General features: G+C 42.8%; 2 protein-coding genes across 4 annotated transcripts in view; one reads left to right on the top strand and one right to left on the bottom strand.

The window, feature by feature from the left end:
- Nucleotides 1-19,012, bottom strand: part of LOC106636082 (uncharacterized) — a 35,435-nt gene extending 16,423 nt beyond the window's left edge. Inside the window, exons 1-3 of one of the 3 annotated variants that reach the window (XM_089589438.1) lie at nt 19,004-19,012; nt 17,128-17,741; nt 12,227-12,367 (exon numbers count right to left, since the gene is read on the bottom strand). In XM_089589438.1, the coding sequence (XP_089445564.1) occupies nt 12,227-12,367; nt 17,128-17,717 (731 nt within the window). In that variant the 5' untranslated portion in view covers nt 17,718-17,741; nt 19,004-19,012. Of the gene's footprint in view, nt 1-12,226; nt 12,368-17,127; nt 18,007-19,003 lie in introns of those variants that run through there. The other 2 variants (XM_089589440.1, XM_089589437.1) reach the window with 2 other exon arrangements.
- Nucleotides 2,358-3,434, top strand: LOC149375250 (uncharacterized). The gene is made up of 4 exons (XM_089589683.1): nt 2,358-2,499; nt 2,648-2,822; nt 2,906-3,109; nt 3,184-3,434. Exons 1-4 carry the CDS (start codon nt 2,460-2,462, stop codon nt 3,338-3,340), a joined length of 576 nt encoding a protein of 191 aa, XP_089445809.1. The 5' UTR covers nt 2,358-2,459; the 3' UTR covers nt 3,341-3,434.
- Nucleotides 19,013-19,647: the final 635 nt, after the last annotated feature.

Raw genomic sequence — 19,647 nt, 5'->3', positions numbered from 1 at the left:
CAATTTAACTCGGCCTCTTTTTACAATTTACAGTCAATTACTACACGGCGATGCAAAGCCCGAGATGCGAGCGGCGGGATAACGTTTCACCATCCGAAAGCAATCAAGAACGTCATAATTTAAATCGCGGCAATTTCGGAGCTCTAGACGAGCAATCGTCCCAGAGTTGCCTTGGCTACATGTATTTACGTGTGTACACACACACAGCGAGCTCACAGCGCCCGTGTATATACACCTGGACAGATATCTATGTAAAAACTCATTTTTAGCACTGATTGCATAGCTGATGCCAGCGGTGCCTGCGGGTAATTAAATGACAAACGTATATGCATGTAGTTTCTTGATTGTGACGATTGTCTGGAAATCGGAAAATATATTTCATTACGTTGATTCGACGAGTAATGATTACAGTGTTTTTTTTTTTTTTTTTTTCCAAATTACGTAATTCAAATGTTACTCTTTTTTTTTGTCTCCATAAGCTTTCGTAACACGAGTTACATCACGGAATTCAAAGTATGCGCGATGAGATGCGTTGGCTTGGCTCCGTTTGCATTACGTGGACGGCACTCGCGAGCATCATCGTTTAAGAAAATTTATTTAATTGACAGACCGACTGAACCTCCGTCCCCGTCTAACGGGCACCGACACGTTGTTGCTGTATGATTGTGTTGACAACTACCGTTGCACGTTAAATTTTACTCTCGACGCGGCTGTGCAACCTTACTTTTTTTTTTCATTTGCTTTTACAACAAATATAAATACACATTTTTTTTTTTTTTTTTTTACATTTTCTACGAAAGAACTAGTGATGAAACGCCCATCTGACTGAAATCCGTTTGAAAATTCGTAGTAGAATATACTTTGGTCCTACTTGTACAAAATAAATACGCGATTGAGGATGAAAGCACTCGGTAAAGAGCGAGCGATAACATCTGCGATAAAAATTCCAGATCGAGTCAATTTTTTTTTACTTTTCTTTTTACATGTTTAATTTCCGGTGTACTCTTTCTTTCACGTGTTGCTCGCTAGTGGCTTGCTGCCAGTCCGTGTTGCCAAAATCTACGAGCCCACTTTTTCCTGCTGTACCTGTATAGGCTCTCGTTTTCGCCCTCCAAACAACTCAAAAACTAATGCCAGCACTGCGATCGACAGTCCCCTTCTGATTTTTTTCTTCTTTTCTATCAAAGCAATTGTTAATTGTAAGATTTAATGCTTTCAACTGTATTTTGTTTAACAAAGTTGAAGTGGGCAATTAATTGAAAAAAAAAAAAAAAAATTATCCGTGTACGATGATGACATGCAATCGCATCAAAATTAGAAATAGAGGAGTACGTCTCTCACAAAGTTAAAGTATTTCGGGTAAACGGTAAAAAAGGCGCTTTGAAATTTTAAAAGTCTCGTAAGTAGCTCCTTGATTTTTTTTAAGCTTCGATAACTACTCTAAAAGCAGATCCAACATATTGTACCGATAGGTTTTTGTGTGTTATAAAAATAAAAATGACGATCATTGTTGAATTCAAGGTCGCGTACAAACGGACGTACGTACTGACGAGCGTTAAATAGGGGATATTCCTGCCGTTCAGCGAATAGGATGAAAAAAAATAAAAAATAAAAAATAGTAATCTCTCGAGTTTGAAGCATGTATATGGACATAATAAGTACACTCGCAACTGCATTTCATTACTGCACAGAAATTTGTAACACAACTTACATTCTCTGAGAATATCAACCGCCTATCGCGAGCGATGAAACGTGATTTTATGCAGTTCGCCCCTTTAACTTTGCACAATTAAATTTAAAACGGTACAATCGATTTTGGTCGATAGTTGTACTGTAGATATATATTTTGAAGACAGTTCCTACGTATAAATGTACCGTTGCGTGTACATTATATTAATTTACCGCAGGTATATCAATATCACTTATCACCACATCACACCAGTTTATCACCATGACACACACTCATGGTCCAAAAATGCAAGCGATGGTATATATATTCTGTGAGAGGGAGAAAGACATGTAGGTATACACACGTAAGTGCTGTTGGGCATACGCGTTGTGTACACTCACCGTTTGATTCGCTAACCGCGAAGTTTGAAGTCTTAAATTTTTTTTATGACAAATAAACATAAAATATGATTTTAACATTGTTCAATAGTTGTTAATATGATAGTTGTTTATCGTTTTGTTTTTTCTTTATGGTTATGGTTGTTCCTCGTGTTTTAATATGATAAATTACTTCAAGAATTCAAACTTCGCGGTTTGCAAATCAACGGTGTGGGTACAGCGGCATTTCAGTTAACCAGGGGAATCACATTTTTCTACAGTATTGAGACTATGAGCTTGTGGCGAATGTATAAACAAAGGATTACTAATCTCAGTGTGAGTATGAAGGCACGATCCACCATACGCGCATTTTTAGCAATTTTGTAGTAACGGAAAAATTTTTATGTGACGGAATGGCGGAAAAACTTGAGCAACTTGATCACAAGCGGCTTGGTAAGGCTGATAGATAAGTTACAAAGTTGTATGCTCTGTATGTTGAATGCTTTAATTGGTGTTGTGCGTCTTTTTGACTTATAACCTCTATCTCTGACGTAACTCTCTTTCACTGCGTTAATGGTTGTTTGGTTTTTTGCTGTTGTAGAGAGGTTGAGCTTGAGAATTAGTAGTGCTCCTAATGCAAATAATTCGAAAAGGATGATGGAAAAAACTCAGGAAGAAGAAATCAAGTTGGCCAGAGAAATCCGAAAAGAAAAGTACAGGGCTGACCGGAAATCCAGAGGATTGCCATCCTCCGACGAGGAGGAAAGTTTAGAATTGTTGGTATAATGCTTGCACTATCATTATTATAGAATGTAAATTAGTATGATCTGTTTTTTTTCAACAAAATACTTTCTTATAGCAAAAACAAGGACACAAAAACGCTGGCGTACGTCCCAAAAAAGAAACTCCCAAGGGAGTTGGAAAACTCGAAAAATTTGAAGCACAGACTCAATGAGTCTGCCGCAAAAATAAGACAACAAATGCATCAGGCATATGTACTTGAAAACGGGAGCTCTTCCGACTTGAGACAGTGCGAAGGGTACAACTGCCAAGATTGTGAAAAGTGAGTTTCTGCAAAATACTCATGAATCATTACTTATTTGAATTCACTTGCAAGTCATAATATGTGTACTTTAGGCACAGGAAGAAACCTGAAGAAGAAAATGTTGTGATTCCAAAAAGGCTCCCTTATGAAATAAGGAAAATAAAAGAGTCAAAACTACGCCTCAATGAAGAAATACAAAAAGAAAGAAAGGAGAAAAGCCTAAGATACCATAATTCTTTCTCTAGGTAAGGATGGAGCTGATGATCTGACTTTTCTATGCCAGTTAAATGTAAGTTTTGTCGAAAGACAATTTATACTTTCTTTGTAATTATGATTCTCAGTATTTGCAGATCTTTAATAAAGCTAATTGTAATAATAGAACTTGAAATTCTAAAAAGATCTTTAAAAATCATCTCGTTAATTACTTGGTAATCAAAAATACATTAAATTAAGAAATGAGTACGGACACCCATATTTCGTTATTAGATCTATTCTGACTAGAATGTACATAGACTTGGATGGATAAACCGATATTGGCTCTCGTTGTTTATGATGCTACCTACCATCGTTTTGTGCTTCATTTACGTTTTTGGCCCAGTTATCTGCAAAACTTAGCTAATGCTTTTTTTTTTTTCAATTTATTTTTCATAGATCAAGTTTAGGTGGTTAATTTCGGTGAATTTGTTTTTTTTTTTTATCATAGCACTTGCACTAAGGGGTGTTCCCCCTATTCTTCGTTGTTTGTACTCTGAAGTGAGGTTGCAAATCCAGACCGTGGAATCGTATATACGAATTAAATCGTACAATTGTAGTTCATGCCATTAGCGTAATTAACAGTCTGTTTTTATGGCTGCAATCGATAGTAAACGGGAAGGGCTGAAATCGATACCTTCAAAAACTGCTGAACTCGCACAATACGGAGAAGCTCATCGTACACTAGTAACACAGAAAAAAAAACACTCGCTATATAAAGCAGAAAAAAAAACAGCTAGCTCGCGCAACACCGACATGGATTATCCGCATAATTTGACGATTCCGTGCGCCGAACGCGCGCTTGTGTTCGTCATGCACGCCACGATGTAGAGTCCAATAAAAGACGATAAGGAGGTGTACGAGTACATGGGTAACCGGTCGACTGCATTCCTTACGCAACCTTCATGTGTTACTCCACTCTCGCGCGCACTCGTTACTTACTGACTCATCTGATGAGCGCGTAACCATCGCGTAATACTCGCACGTGCTTTTAAAAAAAGAAGGCTTTTAAAACGATACTTGTGTGTGATGTGTTTATACTGCAGGTGTACGGTATAAGTAACAAGTCGCCTCTCACGTGTGCTGTTACTACTGTTTGGCTTGACAACTTGTATATGTGTGCGCGTGAAAGAGATAACGAAGGCGCGGCGAATTTGCGAACCGATTAACCGTGACCCAGTAATATTCATGCTAATGAAAAACGACAACCTGTCGCGATCACTTGAACACATTGTATGCGTTAACTACTATATACATGATGGGGTTTTTTTATACTCACAGTGTCACGATTAAAAAAAACTTTCTTTTCGTGCGTACATAGTTGATATATAACGTATCTCGGTCGATTTCCTATACACTGATGGCATACAAACGAATTGCGCGCTAAACATCGTTGAATCGCATTTTTGGATAGATAACGAATCGCGCGTAAGCCGATTATCTATACTTTGTATACATATACATGTAATCCGATCGGTGAATTCTTTCGATAATCTTTAGCGATAAGACGCGTATAGTACTTTGTTATGCTACAGAATTATCCAGCCAATTTATTTCCATACGAAAAGTCAATGCACAATTACATATGCGTATAATCACAATGTCATATGTATGCGTATATTATGCTCCTGTAATCAAGCCGATTCCTGTTTGAACATCCAATGTAAGCCCACCTTCATTGTTTTCTCGCTCAACGTGTTATATCCAAGCTTGCAAGTAAAATCAATAACCCGCAGCCGTATCCTTTTTCCCCATGTATACATAACACATCCTGTCGTCGAATTTTCGGGAAAAGCTTTGCCATACGCTACAATATGTATTATGTCGTGGGTGTGGGTTATACATATACACAGAGCACGTCAAGAAACAAAAGGGAGAGAGAGTCCGTCCGGCGCCGACGCTCGTGGACTCCGTATAATCGACACCCTAACCCACTTCTGTCGCACTCTCTCTCTCTCTCTCTCTCCATTACGCTGCCCCATTATGACCGTATATACATACTCGCGCACCTTCGCCTCCACACCCTCTGCATCGTGTAGACGGGAGGAGGATGGGGTGGTATTTGCAAACAATGACATCGATCTCTTGCTCTCGAGGGGTCGTTTCGTGGATGGCTGTAGGGGGAAAAGGGTGGCGTCCTCGAGACTCTCGCTTTACACTCTGCATGAAAAAGAAAAAAAAAAACACCCTTTCGTCCAATCGAGCCCGAGTTTCTATGTACGACAACACCCCCTTCTCAACCCCTGTACACGTAAAGAATTAGACAATCGTCCGATTGCATCGGCACGTGATGCACGTGGCTCGGCTCGACCCTTGGAATCATACAGGCAGTGGCTGAATTAGAAGCTTTAGAAACTTTTCCATGCCGAACCCTCGATACATTGTACTCCAATCAGCGGTAATGGACAATAATGTACCTTTGCGCCCGCGTATACGACGTGTACAACGAACGATTGACCCACAGGTATATAGTGTGACTCGAGTGACTTTCCCAAAAGAGCACGGCCGTTCTTTTTTTCCTTTCGTTTTACGACGTCTGGGGAAAAATTTCGGGGTGACCGTATAAGTATCAGAGGGTACTTGCTTATATACGGTCACCCCATCGCTGCGCCTCGTCGAAAGGCGCGACTGATTAGATTACTTTTTGCCCGTAAGAGTGCCTTTTGTGCCATTCGAGCGAAGGACGGAATAGTTAACGCCTCGTCGGTAAAAGCTGCCTTTATATACTCGACACAGTTGGCATATACATTTTATCGAGATGAGCATTGTTTACAAGCTGCTAGCGCAAGTAGGATGCACCACCTCTGTATATACCGATCATTTTACTTTTGCACTGTTTGCCCTCGTACGAAAAACTCGTTAAAGTAAAGGCGACACGTGGTGTACTTAGCGCAAGTCTTGGGAATAAATTCCTCGGCGCTACGCTACGGTATAGACACATCGGTGGATCGATGCTTCCAGACCCGAGTATAGGTAAGTAAGTACCGTCTCGCGGAAATTCCTATACAACTTCCTTGGCTCCCGTCACTTTTACGAGGAAGCTCAATTGTCTGCGCCCGAGTGTGCGTGTCTCTATCGTGTTATATATGCTGTGACATGTCTATGTACATACGTAGACTACATCGGGGGGGGGGGGGACGGAAGTGGGTAATATATACCGGGAAGGGGGGAGGAAAGGACGGGAGTCCCTGCGCCTCGGAGAAACAACGAGTGAATGAGAGGAATCTCTTTTGTGAAGCCTATATGTATAATATACTTATTTATACTCGTGTGGCCTTGATTGCTCGCACGTCGGCGAAAACATTAAAAGAACCGAAGGGGAAACGGCGATGCGACGCGCTTTGTGATCCTTTTTTTGTCCTCCCCCGCGCGTGTATGTATATCATAGACTCTGTTTTTTTTTTTTTGCTCGGTACAATTAAAAGGTACAAATGAGCCAGGAAGAATTATAATTTCGCGTTTGAAAAAAAAACACAAAAAAAAAACAAAAAAAAAAAACCTATAGGGGTGGTGAATCCCTCTCGTGTCTTTGTTACACTTGACCAAAGTTGTAAGATCGGTTTTATTCATGTCGTATGTCCCGGTGACACTTGAAAAATTCTTTGTTCCCAAAGTTCCCCTTTAAGGACGCTTGCCGGTATACCAGTGTACGTGTGCGTCGGGAGTTAACCAAAGTGGGTGTGCGAAAAATCCGCGCGCGCAGAGGGCGAGAAGAAGGAGGTGAGCCTGTATGCCCGTGTCCTGGAAGATCGGAAGTCGGCTACGAGGTGATGTTCGTATAATATATATATACTGTTTTAGGGAAAATCAATGAGGGGCACGAAGTGAAATTAACCCATAGCTTTATTCGAGAAAGTAATACATGCATGTCACCGTTGGACGGCTGACTGCGATCTGAAGCTCAGTAGAGCCACGCAGTGGCGCTAAGGATATATTGAGCGCTGGAAGCACTATATATTACACACACTACATAGTCGAAGATATAAAAGGGTTTTAAGTACAGAGACGCTTGATGACTGTATACTTCTAGTTATTGTCGTTATACCTATACACACGGGGGAAGAAAGGGTTTAAGGGCGATATCGGTCCACAGCAGCAGCGGCGGAACCATTCAGTAATATAATTATATACCGTAGACATTCCAAGCTGCGCGTTGCACGTATGTATATATATGCATTCGTCTCTGTCTCTTGTGCTGCTCGAACATGGCGCGTCCCCATGGCAACGCTCAACCCATTGGAACCAGTGGATCCTATATACGTATATCATGCACGTATACACATGGGTATAGGGTATGTTTGGGTGTCTGAGAGATATATGCACGTTAGCCCGCGCTATATACACATATATATATTTACACTATCGTGGTCGATATTGCATACTGTCGTGACATATTCATTTATCCCAATTACGCTCGCTATTCAACGTAAAAAGCGTCCGGTTAGGAGATCGGGTATTCTTTTTTTTTTTTTTTTGTTTTTTTGCACCGCACATTTTCGTCGAGAATCAGTATCCAACTGTATATTATTCAGTGTGCGTATATTGTATGAAACGTAAACGTAAAAAAAAAAAGAAAGAAAAAGAAAAAAATTCCATGCAGATAAATTCAAAACGGGGCATTGCGTGTATTTTTATGCGTGACAATTTTCGGCTACTAATAAATCGTGTACTGCGTACACCCCTATTGTCCGCGTTTGTTATCTTACACTTGTATATAAAAAAAAATAATTTGCTCGAGCATCACATTTATATGCATATACGTAATCGCGGCTCAACATTTTTTAAAATGATTTATTGTCAATGCATATAATATATATATTTACATACATTTACGCGCGCAAATATTTGCTCGAGAGAAGAGCGGTTTCAATATCTTTCCTCTCGTTTTGTTTTCTCGTTTCCATTGAAAAGTCTCGAAAGAGGAGCGAGCCGCCGAATAACCTGGAGCTCGTCCAAAATCGTCGATGATTGAACGCCGAACGGACACACACGTATACATACATGTGCGAGCATACATGCCCACGCGTCGTCGGTGCGCTCTTTTAGGACGAAGGACGACGGTGGAGGAAGAAGAAAAAAAAAAAAAATTAAGCCAGCGGCGGCCTTGACGAAGTTTCAAGACACACGCACTTTCGGGGCGAGTCCCCAAATCCCTCCTTTTAAATGCAGTCGGGTGACACAATGCTACTTCGAAAAATCGGCTACGATCGGTTGAAAAAAAAAAAAAAAAAAAAAGCTCCCCTCTCGCACGCATTACCTGGGTTTCGAGGTAGTCTGGCGGTACTCGCAGTACAGTGATGTTACATACACGTCGGCGGTGTGTCTTTGGCAATCGATTCAGCAGAGCAGTGGCAGCAACACACCCACGCACTACTAAACCAGACACTCGCGCGCGCGGCCACAAACAGACAGACGAACGGACGAACGGAAGGAAGGAATGTACATATACAGCGACCGATGAACAAATAAGTTGCCTCTTTTTTTTTTTTTTTTTATATTCCACTGGCGGCGAATCCCTCGACGTACACGCGTACACGTATGATATTATAACACATGCGTATAACATACGCAGAGGAAGAAAAAAAAAAAAGAAAAAAAAAAAAAAACAAATGCACCAATCTCCGCTCGGATCTGATATCTGTCTGGCTTCTGTACAAGGACTGATGCTGCACGCGCTATTTTTCGCCGGAGAGACGCACACACTCCTCCCGTACACAACGTTCGCTCTTCTTCCTCCTACCGTACACACACTCCGTAAGCTCTTCCCCTTGTTCGGCACCGAGGCAGCTGTACAGAGATAAAGATATACTTATGGAGAGAGGGAAGAAAGTATAGTAGTCTCTCACACGGAGGCTTCGCCGCGCGCTACAATGTAAGACACTGGTACATGACACAACAACGCTGTGTGATTGTAATAGCCAGAACGAACCGAAAAATTTGGAGCAGCTCCGATCAAGACGCACCTAGCCGGCCACCACTACAATTTAGGCAGGGAGGAGGAGGAGTATACGGGTGTGTTCTCGAAATACAATCGGAGGCGCTTACAGGTATATTACATATATAATATGGTCAGGTGGAACGGTGATGTGCCTGGTGTTGCGAGTAGTTTCGGAGCAGAGCGCGGCAACGGGGCAACTAAAACTACTGTCAAAACTCCGGACTCTCGCAGCCTGTGGATCCGGTGTGTGGCGGCGCTCAACCCGGTATGTATATAGCTACATGTGCCTTGCCATCATCGGCCTCTCTTCTGTGTTCCAATATACGTTCCGTGTAATACCGATCCGACGGAGACGGAACGAGGCATTACAAACGCGCGACACCCACCACGCCTGGCTGCGACTGGTTTTTTCCCCTTCGTTGTCCTTGTTCGTACTTATATATAGAGTGTGCGTTACATTTATGTATGTACACAGGAGAGGAAGCCCGAGGAGCTCCGAATCGAACCGATCGCCGACGATCGGGACGCTTTCTCGTGCGCGCGCGCGCGGTGCAAGCTCGGCATCGCACAAAATATTATATACTGTCGCCATCGCTCGACGAGCCAGCAAAGTAGAAATTCCCGCGTGTGCTTTTTGTATTTACCTACGCAATAGGTATATATATATATGTATTTTATTATTATCTGCAAGGATGTGCCCGCAAGCTCGGTCGCTCGCTTACCCTGTGCAAAACTCGTAAGCTTTGACAATTTTGTGGTTTTTTTTTTTTTTTTTCATTATCAATGACGCTTGTAATTGATCCAACACAACGCGCGTGTGTGGACACACGTAGCTTTCATGAGGCCAAGCTGTCAAGTGCCTATACATATAGACGTGCCGTGTTTCGCCCTCAAGAGACAAGAAGATCTTTTTAAAAAGCCCCTCCGGCTTTCAATTTTCTCCTCCTTGACTTTGAAATCATAATGACAGAGTCCCGAGGTTCAAACACTATTACCGTCCGTCGCGCGCAGGGCCCCTTAAGGCTGAAATGAAAGGGATGAACAGTCGCGCTATTATACTGATTGAAATATGAAGAAGCACACGCGATATGTCCCGGCTGATGCTTACATATACAGGCGCGTTTTTTTGATGAATTTTTTGATGTTCGAAGCATTATATTGTTTTCGTTTGTAAGCCTATCCCTCCAATAAAAATGTTTTAGGAGATCGCCAAAGTTGAAAAAAAAAAAAAATTGTATTCCAAGACAACGGCCCTCCAGGGATCTGGAAGAAGTCGTGGAAATGTAATTAAGCAACGAGTTTTTGTTCTATTTTTTTTCTTTAATTTGGGAGACTCCCAGTTTGTAATTAATTCACGCAATGACTCACCTACACCTGGAACGAATTCGCTTATCCACGGATAAACCACAGCGCGTGTATGTACTGTCAAACTTGCTCACCGAGAGAAAAGCTTGGCTTATCTTTTGACGGTAGCAGCCCTCGGGTTACCGATCTCGATCTATATGTGCCCGCAAGTACCCAATGCACTCCACGACGAATCAGCCAAGGGTACGTGTATACAACCCGCACGTACAGAAAGTCGAGACGAGCACGTCAAAATTCACGTACATTTATACTTGTACATAGGTATGAAATCGGTTACGTGTATTCACAGGAGCGTCCCGACTGCACGTATACGTGCGTACAGCTCAAATTTATCCGATCGATGTGGCCCCCCTTGACGTGCCCTCGCTTACCAGTCACGGCTTAATTTCGCTCTTTCTCCCGACCCGTTGCTCGTGACGCTCGTCCGATTTTCAAACCCCTTGGAAAGAACAGGACCGTCCATTGAACGAGAGAAGAGAAAGGGATAGAGCTCTCGGGAGGATCGAGCGGATGACCAGCTCCAGGGAAGCGCTGGGAAACTCGCAGACTCGGACGACGGGGCCAAAGAGCCACGATCGGGGATCCGACTGCGCCCATTGTTTCTAATGTTATATATTACCTACACTGATTCTTCTCCTCCAGAGAGAGAGAGAGAGAGAGAGAGACAGGAAATTGCTTATGATTGCCAAGCAGCCCGTGTAATCAAGGCTGACGAGCTTAATTGATCGGCCCAGCCTCGGAGCTCCGCGCACCTTTTTCTTTGTATACGCAAGCGGAGCTTTTCCACTTTGATCGGATCGGCCTTCCAGGCGCCCGTAAAAGCTCGGCACTTTGGCACGCACATATTATATACGCACAGCTGCGCGAAAGCTCCTCCCTCCCGAGTCATCGATATTCCCGATGCGGTCCGTTGCTTTTTACAACCGACCTTGAGCCCGTGTTTGTTTGCACCTCATATATACACACGCAACATCACAAACATCAACCGGACGCCCAGAGTTTAACATCGTGATGCCGCTATTACCCCCTACTTTTTTTTTTTTTTTTTTTTCTTTTTTCTTAATTCTTCCCGTGTTTGTCATAACAATATTACGCACGTGTAAGTTATAGGTAACAGCCAACAAACATATTACACCGGCGGTGTACTCGTGTGGGACTCGGTATGTATTGGGGCAAGCGTGGCATCGCGAGGGGATCTTGCGCACGGGAAAGGGGATAGAATAGAATAGACGGTGAAAATTGACTGACGATTCCAAACTCGGACGTGCATGGTCCGTGTATACATCGTGGCACGGCTAGACGCACGTAATGGGATTAACGGCCCGGGTTGGAGTAAAAGAGAGACAATTGGTCGTAAGTGCAGTGCAACCCGCGCCAGGTCGATTGTACTTTTCCTCCGTACGCTATACGAATATGTACACATATATAATAATATATACTTGCACGAAAGCGAGATCATCGGATGTACGAGGAGAAGTGCTGTGGGAGCACAAAATATAGAAGTATATTGTACATACGTGTATATGGGGGTTTAAATGTAAAAGGTGTACGTGTTGGTGGAAAGTAGAAAGGCAACTTACTCGGTATCGGGAACTGGTATCATCGGAGCCGGTAGGCGGCCATTGTGCTCGGCGAAGTGGTTAAGCTCGGGCTCCTCTTGGACCGGGGTCTCGTACACCAGGGTCTCAACCATCGAGCCCTTGCTCGAGCCGAACGATACCCTGCAACAGACGATTGTTTTTTTTTTTTTCTCCTTTTTTTCAGTCGTTCGCATATATAATATACATTTCATAGAAAATTGCGAGAAAGAAAATTATAATATGTATCACAGCTTTTTTAAAATTTATTTTCATACATCACCTCCAGAGCGAGTGTTTAATTGTACAGTTACACAACAGTCACTTCTGTACAATTTTACATCACGGGGTATAATTATACAGCAATGCTCTCGTCTCTCTCTCTCTCTCTCTTTTCGAGCTGTATAGACATCAGATCGCGTGACGCGGCTGTTCTCGTCACAAAAGAGCGCGCAGCGGTTCTCGGCGCGTACAGGTAAGTACGCGGATCTGCTTATACGCGCGTTAAAAAATACGTTTAAAAAAAAAAAAAAAAAAAATTTGTGGACTCTTGTACTTAAATATATATAATTCTTAATTAAGATGGCACGGTGCTGTTTAGGCACGAACGAGAGTGCCTTTTTTTGCGAATTTTCAGATCTCTATTACTAGTATACTATAAAGTGCATTCTTATTGCTAAAAAAAAAAAAAAATTTCTTCCACCACGGATTACAATACCCTAAAAAAAGTTCTTCCTTGCATAGATGTGTAGTTAGTATTTAGAAACATATTTGGTTTGTTACACATGTCGCTCTTATCCACTGAAAATACAAATACAAGGTACGAGCACGGAAGCACAAAATCCACTTCCTATATCGTAAATTCATAAATATAAAGATTAAAGCCGACCTTGACCGCGACGACGTGCAATCATTTTTATATGACACGCGTGAAATAATTGCTCTAGTTATCGCGTTACTCAACTGGCAGTATATATATATATATATATATATATGCGTATACGCACGTCACATGTACGTAGCATAAAATTAAATTTTTTATCGGACCCTCCATCGTCATAAATTATACTGACTCATTTCGTACACGAGCAATTCCACGCTAAAAAAAAATCCCTCAAAAGAAGCGCGCGACAAAAGATAATTTTTTTCGTGAAATCGCTCGTATTGCCCTCGCTGCTCAATTTTTCAATAAATCGTGATTAGTCGGCGTAGCGCCGAATTAAGCGTACACCATTGTGTTGGCGCACAGTCATTCATCAATCATCATCATCATCATTGTCATCGAAATCCATATAACTTTCGTGAGCCAATCTAGTAAAAGTCACACACGAGCACAGCTGGTTTTTCCTTGCCTCCCCCCCGGGTGCAAAGGGGCATTAACTTAATTGTACCAAAGAGAAGGGATAGTATTTGTGCAGCGCAGTGTGTATGTGTGTACTTGTCGAGCACAGTGACACCCGCCTCGTACGTACAACCAGGAAGCAATTTAATACAATATGTATAATCTATACACGTGTTTGGAGCAAAAAATGTAAAAAAAAGAAAAAAAGAAAGAAAATTCGTATATGGGAAGTGACGCTCAAGAAAACGGCACTCTACAATATTATAAACCGTACATAATATTACGGCATGGGTTTAGCGAACACGATATGATAGCCTATTGCAAGCTGGTACGTGTACGCGTGACTCATATTATATAATATATATGCTACATAATAGTGGTAGTTACATTGGTGACGGACTCACGGATCGATATGGCATAATTTATACATAATATGTAATATGTACAAGAACCAGTATACGCGAAGGTGTAGGGTGCTTCGGAAGGCTGTTGCAGCTATACCTACTTATCGCGTTTCTCGTGCAACAAATCGCCCGAAAAACAAGGAGTCGAAGGAAGAAAGCCGGTACTTACACGTGATACTACAACATAGGGCAGACCCCCCCATAATCTACATGTCCTACTGTCCGTAAACTATTAACGCACAGGCTTATATATATATTAGAGTCTCGTCAAGCTTTCGTTCGGCTCTATCTCTCCATCCGCATTGTAAATTCGAGCCTATGGGCCGTTTTTATCCGCCTGTCTGGCAGGTATACCATATATAATAATGCTCACACGTTTGGATAAACTTTGCCGGCCAAGCACGAACTTTCGAAAGGCATTTCACTCGTACCTGTACACCGAAATCGGTTTGTTTCGTGAATCAATGAGGATTCACGATTGTAAGTAATTCCCTCTCATGGATACTGACGTTAAAATTCCTATACTCTATAGATGTAATATAGTTAGTATGCATTTTTGTCGTATATATTTCTGATCGATGCAAAAAGGCAATGGTGTTGCGTGTATCGTTTGTTGGTCCATCGGAAAGAGTATCGGTGCTGACATCTGTGAGCTTACCGAACAAACTCTCTCGTAGCAAACTTTCGCGCCGATCTGGTAGTGGGCGTGCGAGGGTGCGAGGGCGGCATAGTTTTTTTTTTGTCCATCGCATAGTCGCGAGAGATAAAGGAGAAAGGGAATTGTGCATTGCTGCATTGGCAAACAATGATGTATGTATTGGGTATGGGGTAGGTACGTCTATACCGATTCGCGCGAACGCGTCAAAGTCACGTGGACCTCTTTTCGATCCTGTACATGTTGTTTGCCCGCCGCGAGCCTGATACCGGTTACCTATATAAATATTACTTTTGCATGAAGCTTTCGAACAACTCGCAAACATACGAACGTGTCGAAAGCCCTGTTTTTTTTTTTTTTTTTTTTTTTATCGAGGCTCTATAGTAAAAACAAATAAATAAAGAGTCTGATGTAAAAAATTAAATTGTATACTCCCTGCAGTGAGTCTATTCATTTTTTTTTTCAACATCACCAAAGTAAATGGACGCGGCTGATTTAAAATAAAAACCTTACCTTACAGCGGCGCTGTGTGTGTGTGTTTTTTTTACATTGGACAAAAGAAAGAAAAAAAAAAAAAACAAAAACAAAAACGAACGAGTTGCACAATCGCGGTCAATATCGCGAAGAAGGAGGAGAAGGTCGAGAGAGCCTTTCTGAAAAGTCGCGGACTCATTGAGCGGGCCTCTTTTGCGTCTTTCATCCGCTGCCTTAACGCGCACATTCATACACATGCACACCAAGGTATACGCGCACAACTTTGTCACATCCTCGTAGCGCCAAACGGTATGATGCAACTCGCTCCCCCCTGACGCGCGTCTGTCTTTTTTTTTTGCATATAAAGACGCACACGCGTACGTGTGTATATGTATGAATGAACGAGAGATGCTGCGCGCATTCATATATATACACGGCGACGAGCGGGACTCTCGTAAGTGCACTTCCACGAACGCCCCGACGACGATCATCATCATCATCATCGCCGTCATCGTAGCAATTGCGGACACTGGTGTTATATATAGGTAGAGTCTGTTATGCAAACGAATTCGTGTATATACATTACACGCGAAGGCGCCGGGCGTTAATTTATAAACCGGCTCAATCGTCCCGCGTCCTTTTATCTCCGGGACACCATCTGCGGGAGTATCGCGTTTGCCGGGTGCTACATTTTGGATCGAGATTTCGAAAGGTATTACATTTTGACTGTTGCTCGATGAGTTGAGCGCTTAAATTTTTCTTACCCCCCCTATAAATATACACCACGATAATAATATATACGAATTTGCCATATCGATCTCGTAATATATGCGTGCGAACGGCTGCACAAAGTGCTAAGAGATTCGTCAAACGGCAGCATCACACGTGAGTGCCAAAAAACGCGCAAACGCTTTACCTGTCATCATGTAAAAATAGACACGTAGGTGTGATAAAGAGACCTTATATATATATATATATATATATATATATATATATATATATACTTGCGGGGGTAACTCGCAATGTTTTGTCAAAAGCTTGGCGTTTCACCGTCACTCTTTGGGTTGCGTTACCGATTCTTCTTTCGCAACCCAACACTTTTTTTTCCACAAACATATAAATATCAAAGTCGTTTTTTTTTTCTCTGTTCTTTGGTAAACATCCCGCACACATAGCTCGCGGACTATATGGTTCACATCTGTTTTTATTCAGCAATAGTTTTGACAGCTAGCCAATAACCGACGCGTATACGCGAGATCTATATAAAAGCTGATGATGATTACATCGGATCTTTTTACCTGTTTATTCGGTGCATGGATGTATTATAGGTATACTTATAAGCGTACACACGCGCACTCGAACCACCAACTATATAAACGGCTCCCGATACAATAAATAGCCACGCGATGAAAACGCGCGCCTTGACACTGAACGCTACGCAGCACACGAGCGTACACTTAATACCTACTTTTTTTTCCCTCTCCCCCCCCACTCGCAATCATTTACCACCTCCTCGTTATTAATTACGCGTGCACGCGTGTAATACCGGTATCATGTGTATGTATTGCGCACCTGGTGCACATGTATACGTGCATGTAACCGGTAATGGGTATATGTATATAGTGTCATAGTTGTTCTCGCGCGCGCGGCAGCGTGACATAACGTATCGGTCATCGGTGTAAGTACCACACAGCTGATGGGGCACGAGTGGCATAGCTGCACGTTTACACACTCGCGTCTTTTCCACCTCGCAAAAAAACAACACGATTCAGCCTCTTCCAATTATCTTCCTCCCCTCCCCTGCCCCGTTCGACATGTGTCGCCATCAATTCCCGACATTCCACACGCGGCAGTGATCTAATTTGCAGTTAGCAAGCTCGGCGCGCCAAAGTATCCGTATAAATATACGCGCTGCGGTCGTGTACAACATACGTCATCTTTCGGAAATATTATTATTATTATTTTTTTCTTATTGTTTTTTCTTTCTCTTTCTAATGTTAAGTATATATATACATATAAGAAAACTCACCTCTTGAGGTTGGCGTGTTTGGCGGGGGCGTTGATGGCCCGGCTCTTGCGGCCCTCGCTGGCCGCCGCGCTCGCGTCGCTGTCGATGCTGTACAAGCTGTCGTCCTTGGTGACCTTGGCGCTCGTGTGGAGGGTGGGCTTGCGCATGACGGGTGCCGGCTGCTGTTGCTGCACCGCAGTCGACAGGGACGAGGTCGACGTTGGTGGTGGCAGAGCCGGTGGTGGTGGCGATTGGAACAAACGGGTGCCCGCGTCGCCGTTAGAGTGCTTGCGGGGAGTGTCGAGCGGGAGTAGGGGCGCCGCCGAGCCGGGCCTGGGCAATTGGTGGTGGTGGTGGTCCTCGCGGTGCCGGCCAAACATCATAGTGCCAAAACTCGTGGTTCGCGTGACGCCTCCTCGCTGGCGGTTCTCAGACGGGCACTCCTCCTCGGCTGAGTAGACCGAGTGCCTGATGCCGTTGTGCCTGTTTATCGCCGATGCCGATGCCGACGTTGTCATCGTCGCCGGGGTCGCCGATGACAGGGGACGGTAGAACTGGGTCGGATCGCCGGACGGAGGCTTCTCCTCGGCGGGTAGTATGTACGACAGCATTTTGCACGGCTCCGCCCTGGGGCTCTGAGAAGCAACGATCATTGGTAATTTTGGTCCACCTCTCTCTCTCTCTCTCTCTCTCTCTGTTTGTGTATGCTCGCAGGAGGAGGGTTGCGGGGTGGTAAATTGAAATTTTTTAAACTTTGATGTCAGTGTATCACGTATACATACAACAATAAAGGAAATAATATATAGAGTGCAAGTGCAGGTCAAGAAAGAAACACACGTGCACTTTACTCGAGCTTTTTTGTTTTTCTCAACGAGAACGCATACTTGCGCTTTCTCTTCCCAAAGTGCCCATGAAACTTCATACTCATGGCGATCGGTATATTTTTATCATTTACGAGGAATAAAAATATACTGATGTAGGTATACGTGATAGAAAGTATGTATAGGTATGTACAATACGATTTAATTATACGTACGTGAATCGAGGTAGGTATCTTAGTATACGTATGATGTACTAAAATAAGTACAATTATTGCATGTGCGCAGTAAATGGGAAAAAAAAAAAAAAAAAAAAAAAAAACTAGCCTATATATAGACGTATATTGTGCGTACTTATATGCACAATTTTCGTCGCAATAAAACGCAACGCCGGCTTGCACGCACGTACACAACGGTAAAGCGTGAAATTACTTTATCGCCCGACAGCCGCGCGCTGCGGGTGTATACTAGATGAGAAGAAAAAAAAGCTCCTACAGCAGCAGCACTCGTTGAAATCAGTGAAAACGTACACCTAGTGTATAGGTAGATACAGATGTAATAAGAATAGCGCATTAAAGCCGGGCGTTGATTATCAGATCGAGCGCGTGTGTGCACGTGTACGAGCGATGCACGCAACTTTCACGCGTTGGGCGAAACCTATTAAAACAACATTATCGTTGCTGAAATGCCTATGCATTTTATTTGCCAATGTTTCAATCAAATTTATACTTTATCGAAGAAAAAAAAGAAAAAAAAGAAAGAAACCAATCAACAACTCTCGCACAACAGCACTTATATATTAAATCATGCGTGGGCATCACCCACATTTTAAAAACGTATATTCAAGTGCACTTGGAAAGAAAAAGCTCGCTGCTGATGCTCTCGCGCGCTCGGGGAAACTTTACATATACATAAGCGTGGTTTATACAAACACGTATGGATGTATATAAATATATGTAACTCGAGAATTTTACCTATACGTATATATATATTCTTTATCACCGCGGTTGTATTAATATGAGTGGTGTGTATTATAAAGCACATATAATAGAGAGAGTCGGCCGCGTCGCTCTGTTTACCTCGGCGCGGCCGCGTTCGCGAGGAGAACGCGCGCGAAACTGCAGCGCCAAACGGAGCATCGGAGCGGCAGAGCTTGCGCGCCCGAAATGTTATATAGCGCGGCAATATGCACTTGCCCGTCGTCATTGCACGTCCAACCTACTGCCTGTATAACTATATGTACGTGCACGGCTTATCTTTTGTATATGTGTATACATACAGCGCGAGAATATATATGTATCGGACGGCGGTGCTCTATAGCTTCTTCTTCTTCTTCTCTATACTTTTGCCGCTGATACACGTGTGTAAGTACCTCAGGCTGTGACGCGAGAGCTGTTGTATACGTGTGTATGCGACGGAGATTGGCGCGTCTATCTTTTCCTAATCGCCTTACGAGATGACAACGACGAGACGATTTTTTTTTTTAACTCGAGAAAAAAATATTAATTTTATAGGTATGAGGATCTAGGCTTTATCATCGATGAATCATAGATCGTCAATTGCACAGTATACATTTTAATAAAGGAATTCTTTTTGTGCCTCCCAGTGACAATCCTTCGGTCGATTAAACTCACCGAGAAATCATTATTAATTTATTTCGTACGAAATTTGTAGTGTACTTTGTTGTGCGATTCACGGAAATGGTGTTCATTGAATTTCAAAC

This window comes from Copidosoma floridanum, unplaced genomic scaffold (assembly GCF_036245765.1).
Source record: "Copidosoma floridanum isolate Cflo_tuat_1 unplaced genomic scaffold, Cflo_Japanese_pri ptg000009l, whole genome shotgun sequence".
In the NCBI taxonomy this organism is placed as follows: domain Eukaryota; kingdom Metazoa; phylum Arthropoda; class Insecta; order Hymenoptera; family Encyrtidae; genus Copidosoma; species Copidosoma floridanum.
The sequence above is the reverse complement of the archived record's forward strand: the minus strand, read 5'-3'. Positions and strand labels throughout refer to the sequence as shown.